Raw genomic sequence first — 8,281 nt, 5'->3', positions numbered from 1 at the left:
ATATTTTGTGCCATAAACTTTGTATGCACACCACGGTTTACATACCACAGTATACAAATCACAGTATACAAACCGCAGTGTACAAACCACAGTGTACAATCCACAGTATACAAACCACAGTATACAAATCACAATATACCAACCACAGTGTACAAACTCCAATATACAAACTCACAGTATACATATCAGTGTACACACTACATGATACAAACTACAGTAAATGCATCATAGGCGTGCATAGATTGTATATGCAGGTGTTGCACATACAAGCACCACGAAGTACATGCTGGTTATTTAGTTTTGCGCAGATTGTTTTCAGCAGGCCAGACGACAACATCAGACAAAAAAGAAAGACGCACTGAATTCATTGCACCAAACAAATGCGTCTACATTTGCTAACTAATAAATCTCACCACAAACTGGTTGTCTCCTGACCTCGACATGGAAGCACCGAACATCATTTCCTTCTGAATAGCTGGTTGATTAATATTAAAAATCATTTTAAAATATAAAACAGGGAACGGCATGTAAGGTCTTGTGTTGAAATCGTTCCTTAAGTAGGCAAATATGTTTGTAGAGGACGGGGAGAAATGTTATACCAATTTAAAGTAATAGTCCCGAAAGTTTGTGCCTGACAACAAACATGAAAAAGAAGACAAATAAGTCACGGAAGAATTAATTCAAATTCTTATATCATTTTTGATCCAACTTAACTGAGTTTATTATTTGTTTCATTAATTTTTTTTAATTTGTGTTATACAATATTAACAAATTGATTGATTGGTTAACTAATTAATTGTCGAATTCTAAGGGGTCTGCACAAAATCCTATTCACGTTTAGACTTGCCTGCACCCGTCTGGTTTCAATTTCAGTTTCATTTATTTAACTCATAGGCCAAGAGCAGTTATGTGACCGGAGGGTGTGTGCGTCTGTCATTTAGGCGTTCTGCGCAGACGACGAGCCTGTTGCGGTTGCGCTTATGTTTGAGAGAACATCGAACCAGGTAGAGCAGTGAGCGGTAGAAGAAAAGAACAGTATTCGTTTGGATAGGCTGGACACGTGTTTCGTCCCTACCGGGGACTCATCAGCAGCCCGAATACCTATCAGAATAGTTATCGCAGTTTTCCGACAAGCCTGATCTCTGTTAAACAGAATTTTCTTGAAAGTTGGCCTGAACTGAGCGGTCTGCAGGCAAATGAAAACGTGCATTTAAAGAAATTTTATCAAAACATTCCTGCCGTTAGCTGAGCTGTTAGGAGGGAATGCAGAAAATTATTGAATCAACAGTTATCTATCTACTTTCTTAATTGCCAAGCTTTAGACCATAGTTTTTGAAATTGAATTCATCTACTTCAAACTATTATTTGCAAATTATTAAAAGCAGATTAAAATAACAATATTCAATAAAAGTTCGAGACGTACTTTTGCCTTTTTCTTCAAATTGCAGTTGCCTACATAAATTTAACTGTGCACGACCGTTATCCAGGTTGCAGAGGTACACAGCCCCTGAAGACGGTTCGTCCTTGAACTTTGTCATTGTGGCTTTCGGGGCACCCACCAACAATCTGCAAGTGGTTAAGCAATTCAAATAACATTTTGATAATAAAATTTTGTTATCAACACTAAAATTATTGTTATTAAAACTATAATTATTGTTATTAATATTATTGCCATTGTTGTTGTTGTTGTTGCCCCATTCTGGGGGACCCCTAGGGCTCTAATCGAGGCCGGAGCCAAACCGCCACTGCAATTGGGTTTCTCCAGAGGTCTATTGGTTGTAGTTTTGTGGTGTTTTGTGGACAGCTAAACAGATGCGGTACATCATCTGTATGATTGTTGCAGAAAGGACAGATGTTGAGGTGCCCACTGTTGAATCTGTTTTTGTAGCTGTTTAGAAAAATACTATGGCCAGAACGGAGTTGGGCTAGGGTCCGTCTGATTGCCCTGGGAAATGATTCTTCTGTTGGATCTATTTTTGGTGTAGGTGGAGGCCATTCGTCAAGCAACAACAACGGCGACTGATACGTCTCTGGGGCGGCTTTGATGGTGTTATTGTGTAGTGTTTTTAGAGCGGACTTCAGAGAATCGCTATTTATGGTTGTTGGTAGAACCGCATGAGTTGTTGAAGCCCATTTGGAGAGGAGGGTGGTCTTTATGTTGCGGTGAGGGTGTTGTTGCGTGATGATATGATGGCACGGGTGGCTAGGGTTATGGCATAGGAGTAGGAATTGTGATGCTATTAGCTCCGAATGCTGTTGTTGTTGTTGTTGTTATCAAACGATGTGATTCAATTATTATTTTTAGTATAATTATTATTTTACTGGTCCCGAAACTGCATGACCGAAAAGATCAATGTCACAAACAAATGAAAGAATGCCTCAGCCAGCCAGCCAGCCAGTCTGCCAGCAATAACTCCAAGCTGGTGCTTCTCGCGACCCCAAACATCGTCACCCACAACCAGCTGACTCATAAAACCAACAGACAAATTGCTGATCACGTGATCAACTCTCCACTGCGATTTGCAGCTTTTCAAGTTAAACAGGTAGCATGCTACATGTAGATGGGCAGACATTAATTATTATTTGAATGACATTTTCATGGGTCATTTGAATTGCCATGCCTAGGTCTTAATATTTACATCCCTAATGTGTAATGTTTTTTTCAACTTTCGACTACATCTCTGCACATCACATATCACATTAATTTTAAATTACATTACGACACGTACAATCACATATGTATTGTAATTTATTTCTACGCTATTAATAATCACCATGTAGCTTTTTTTATTATGCCGTGTTCATAGTTGCACGTTAATTCTTCATCATTGAACCTACCCACATTTAATTTTATCCCATTCCATATCAGCTATTATATATTTGCATAAATCAGGTCAAAAATTGCACAAGTCATTCATTTTAAATTACATTACGACACGTACTAACGTACTATCCCCAATCGTATACTGTATGGAAGTTTTATAAATACACCTATCCACCGATTTACACGGCACTTGTTTTACAGGTTTTCGCTTTTACACGGTTTTCCAAATAAGTTTTTTTTGTTTTTATCGCACTCTACTAAATGCTACTGTGAATGAAAACATGCTTGCTTGGCTCAATACGAAGAAGTTTACAAAGATCTCACAAAATCACATCAATTGTTAATAACCGATTTTATTACCATCTCTCATAATGTAAATATTTCTGCTCCAAACATCGAATCGGCACAAATAACTTGGAGTGATGAAAGTGAATTCGAACCTTCGATTCCGAAAAAAACAATGAGAGTAATTTCTGACAGTGATGAATGGTAATAAAACACACTTTGATTTTATTTTTCGTCCTTCTGTTTAATGTATTGTAATTAACTAAAAAAAACAGTGTTTCTTTAATATATTACATATTTTAACCTGTCGATGTATTTTATTTTTATTTCTGGCTAATCGTATCGTTTAAAAGGCCCACAGACCGACACCATCCATACCAACGCAGTGCAAAAGGACCGCCCAAGCCCATCATCCGACTCCCGCCCTGCGCATATATTGGAACCGTAATTATTGCTGCTTTTTTTTACTATGGGAACTATGGGGTTCTCTTTATTGTGACTACTATTTATTTCCCCTTTAGCTACCGAGCCTCCACCATGAAGTTCGCCCTCGATAGACGCTCTACGAGCTTCCGAGGGTCCTTTTTATTATGACCTCTATTTATTTCCTCTTTGGCGACCAAGCCTCCATCAAAGGGTTCACCCACGTCAGACGCCCGGTACGCCTCTGTTGCTAATTTAACTTATTTCCTCTTTGGCGGCCCAGTCCCACCGTTGGGTTCACCCACAGTAGACGATAGACCCGCTTATAGGGTTTGACTAATCATTTCTCATGTTAGACACGCAGGGCGCAAACCGTCCGTCAATGAAACCAAACAATGCCGTATTACCATCCCTCACACTCCCACCAGCCTGAACAATGTCGATCTATAAAGTGTAATATTTATTCAAGTCATATACTTCTGACTTCCTGCATTAATGCGACGACGAAGCCCGTCCGGACTATCTCACCACAATGGTGTGACTCCAAAACCTTATTTAACAAGTGTAACTTTCATGTCGCATTATTCATTTCAAGCTCATTTCATAATTTTAAATCGCATCGTAAATTTTAACATCCCTCAAAAATTCTATCAGTTTAATTATGTTTTCATAAGTTCTGAAATTTTCCGAAACGTTTTTATGAATTGAATTCCTTGGGTTTTTACATATGTTGTATTGTTAATCTGTGTTTACAATATTGACATATAGGTGGTGCGGATCCACTTAATAAATGTTCACGAGTTAAACTTGTATGTCCAATCATTATTCAATTAATTTAAGACGCTGTGAATCGGGTGTTAAAATTTTGGAATCTTCTTTGCCTCAGCTGTGTTTTAGATTCGTCCCACTCAGCCTGCCATAATGTACAAATGTATTTATCTATTAATGTTTTGACTTCTGAAAAAAACATTTCAGATTCTACAATTGGTTTTGGTGAATTAATAATGACAGATTGTCTGCTTTTTCATTGCCTGCAATGCCTATGTGGCTTGGCACTCACATTTTTTTAATTTGGCATTTGTTTTAAGCAATATTATGAACTTTAAGTTTGATTATATAAACTAGACTATTTTTACTTTTATATTGTTCCAAAGCTTTAACGCTAGACAATGAATCTGTTATAATTATGACAATTTCATTAGTTTCATATTTTATGTGATCTAAGGCTATATTGATAGCTTGGAGTTCAGCAGTAAAAATTGATGGGTTTTCTAACACATGAATGCTTCTTTCAGTGTCTCCAATTATTTATCGCAGCTGCTGTTGTAGATTCATAAAGAGTGAGAGGAGACTTATCTCTCTCCTCACTCTTTATGGTGCTATTTATACCTTAACTATAAATTGTATAATATATTGTTCTTCTAATTTTTTAAATCTTTCTAGATCTGTATTAATCTCAGGTTCAATTATTCTCCAGCAAGGAGGATCATTTTAGGAGTTTTCATGATATTATAGTGCCCAATATTTTTAATATGTTACAATATTTATATTATATTTATTTTTTTAATATGTTTTTGACATTTAATTATAGTTTTTATATTCGGAGGTCACGCCTCCCGTGCCCCTCCCCTAGTTCCGCCACTGTGATTGGTTAGATGTTAATTGTGGTCGGGTGTTAAAAATACGATGAATATAATTTTTATTAAGATCAAACACGCCAATAATAATTATTACCCAAAATATAATAATTATGATGAGATGATAACTGAAAAGCGAGCGTAAACTACGCCATGAGAGCGCACTCTGTATTATAATTAATAATTGCTATGGCAATCAACTTACAAATATTTTAACAGGCAAGCAAATATTCCCTAACTCGTTTATTTTATCTTCATTCTTTCACAGAGTAACCTCGTACATTGATCTGATGAAATCTGTTTCTTCTTATTATTATTTAACTCTTTTCTATATAAAATTTTTAATTCAGTTTATTTATTTTTTAATTTTATTTTTCTTTGCTTTATATTTTGCCTCCATAATTTATTCACAGCGAATAAAATTTTTCAAATTTTTGTTCGATCCAGCCAAGCAATGAGACAACCTCCTTCAGTTCAAGCATCATGTTGAATTCATTGCGAATGTGCACGTCCAACAGATGCACAAAAAAAACAAAACTTTTTTACACCTATGGCATGCCTACTGAACATTGTAGAAGTCATTTTTAGATTATAAAAATGAAACGAAAATCAAATTGCAGTCATTCACATTTTGATTCCGTTGTTGCAGTCCTACCTTCAAACTTTCCCAATTTATCACTCCTATTCGGATATTATTACTATTATTAAAACGAAAATCAAAATTCAGTCGTTTTATTTTTTATAGGTATAATTCATTATCTGGAACTATTTTGATTTTATTTTGAATTTTTCGGCCAACAAAAGAGTTTGCATTATTTTATTATTGTTGTTGTTGTTGTTGTTATTGTTACTTAATGGGTACCTTATAAATTATTTAAACAAAATCTCTCAACAATTCATTTGTTTATTGGTTTATTAAGTGTAATGGATCTGAATGTGTTGAGACAGCAGTGGAACGATAAAAGAAAAAAAGAAAATTTACCTATTCCCGAAGCTGGTGAACGGTTGGACGGACATGGAGTATCCGAAGTAAATCTTCTGCAGCCGGTCCGTCTCGGGTTGAAATATGGAAACATTCTCTACCTCAAAAAAGTTGCAGTTCATCGTTTGAATGCAGCTCAATAAAAAGACACACATAGCACAATTCATCTTTGCAAAATATAATTTTAAATTCGTTGATGTGTTGAAAAACTTTGAACGACTGAATGATGAGTGTGGACGAGCAAGTGATTTATTTATTCAATTTTGAAAAGCAGGATGTGTATGAACATTTAATTGTGGCCCGATACTTATCTCTTTCTCTCTCCTCTCTCTCTCTCTTTTCTCTCTCTCCCCTCTCTCTTTCTCTCTGCTATCTGCTCGAATGTGTAATTAAAGTTTATGCACGATGAATAGTTGTTATATGTCGTTTATGTGCGTTAAGAATCTGATGAGTAAATTTATGAAGATGACGATGGGTGGATGAGGCATCATTAAACTCGAAATCTCTGAACATCATCAATTAATCGTTTTTGTTGCCAACGTTTGCCACAAATTTTTGATTTCTATTTAATTAAAATGGATAAATAATTATCGATAGGACTTAGATTACAAATTATAAATGTTTGTAATTACGATATTTCAAAAAAATAATGAATCATCATTTATTTTTGTTTTAGCCTTCTTGTGATCAGTGATTAGTTTCTATACACTAGGAAGATTAAAAATTAATGAAAGTTAATTTTACAACTATCAAATGTAACTGGTCAATTAAAACACAAACTCGGTGTCTTCGGCCAACGGTTGATCTAATGCAGACTTCCTCCAGCAATTCAATGTTTCAAATGGTACACAACTTTTTAGTCTTAATGAAACTTTTTTTTGGCAGCATTCCATCTGATGAAGAACAATTCATTGGATGGATATTAAGTTAAATGTAAAGGTAGTTGACCATAACATAACATAACAAGGATTATAGTGGTTCAGTAGATATCTCTGTGTGTTAACCACTGGAACGATTTTGACTAATAACGTGGAATTAAAATCCTAATCTTCTGAGTCTGACTTTGAACTCCTGCGTTGTACAAGCTGTTACAGTTTTTTTGTCCGGTTTATTTCAATGTTCAATAACTCTCGAGCTGAAAAATCTTCCTATTATTGTTCCTTGAAAAGCTAGTACTGGTGCCCTCTTGTATTGCGACATTCTGTAAATTGGAAGAATAGGGATGAACCTATCTCATATTTACACGTTATGATTTTGAACGCCTGAATAATATATCCTCTAGTCCTACGTTTATCCAAAGTTGTCGGTCCACATCTCTTCAATCTTTTCTCATATGAAAGTCTTTCACAATTGTTAATCATCCGTCTTTGAACTTTTTCCAAAAATTTTTGTCTTTTTGCCAGTGAGGTCTCTATGCCTGTATGCAGCATTCCAATTTAGTTCGCACTGACGTTTTATCATATATAGATTCAACATTATTGATTTATCTTTGTTAAAAATCGTCCTTTTTATCGTGCCAAGCGTATTGTTTGCTCTTTTTGCTGCTTCTATGCATTGCCTGGTAGGTTACCCACTTTTGTCTACAATTATTCCAAGGTCCCTTTCTTCCGGTGAAACCTTTAGAGGTCTATCCCTAAATTCTAATATATTTTGTATGTTTTTTGTCTCCATGTGAATGACGGAGCATTTATCTATGTTAAATTTCATCTGCCAGTCCTCCACCCATTGGTAAAGTTTTTTTTAGATCAGTTCGCAGTCTTTCTATATCCTCATTTTTATCCACCACTGCACAGAGCTTTGGGTCATCCGCAAATTTGGCTATCTTGGAACAAATCCCACTACCAATACCATTGATGAAAATAATAAACAGTGGCCCCAGCACCGACCAGCGCAGATAAGGCTTCAAAATTCATAGAGGCTTCGCTTTTATCTACGCACATTTCTTTCTCTCTCTCTCTCTTTCTCTCTTTTGCTCTCTTTGTCTCTCTCTTTATTTTGCATGCATCGTGTCATTGTGACATCATACTCTCCTCATATATCTACATTTGTTTAGCTTACTATTTTGTATATATTTAGTGTTGGTAATGTTTACTGATTTTATGCAAAGCAACAAATATATTAAATAAAGAT

General features: G+C 35.5%; 2 protein-coding genes across 2 annotated transcripts; both read right to left on the bottom strand.

The window, feature by feature from the left end:
• On the bottom strand, positions 1-168 carry HELRODRAFT_151944 (hypothetical protein; the record flags this gene model as incomplete). The annotated part of the gene is made up of 1 exon (XM_009019665.1): positions 1-168. A coding segment is annotated over one exon (168 nt), but the record flags the coding sequence as incomplete, so codon positions are not given.
• A 5,979-nt stretch (positions 169-6,147) lies between these two features.
• Positions 6,148-8,091, bottom strand: HELRODRAFT_173020 (hypothetical protein; the record flags this gene model as incomplete). Its single annotated transcript, XM_009019664.1, has 3 exons — positions 6,148-6,370; positions 6,932-7,044; positions 8,038-8,091. The coding sequence occupies 3 exons, from the start codon at positions 8,089-8,091 to the stop codon at positions 6,148-6,150; spliced, it is 390 nt and encodes a 129-aa protein (XP_009017912.1).
• Between the last annotated feature and the right edge of the window lie 190 nt (positions 8,092-8,281).

This window comes from Helobdella robusta (assembly GCF_000326865.2).
Source record: "Helobdella robusta unplaced genomic scaffold HELROscaffold_25, whole genome shotgun sequence".
Classification (NCBI taxonomy): domain Eukaryota; kingdom Metazoa; phylum Annelida; class Clitellata; order Rhynchobdellida; family Glossiphoniidae; genus Helobdella; species Helobdella robusta.
Note: the sequence above shows the minus strand (reverse complement) of the source record. Positions and strands in the feature narration are given on the sequence as shown.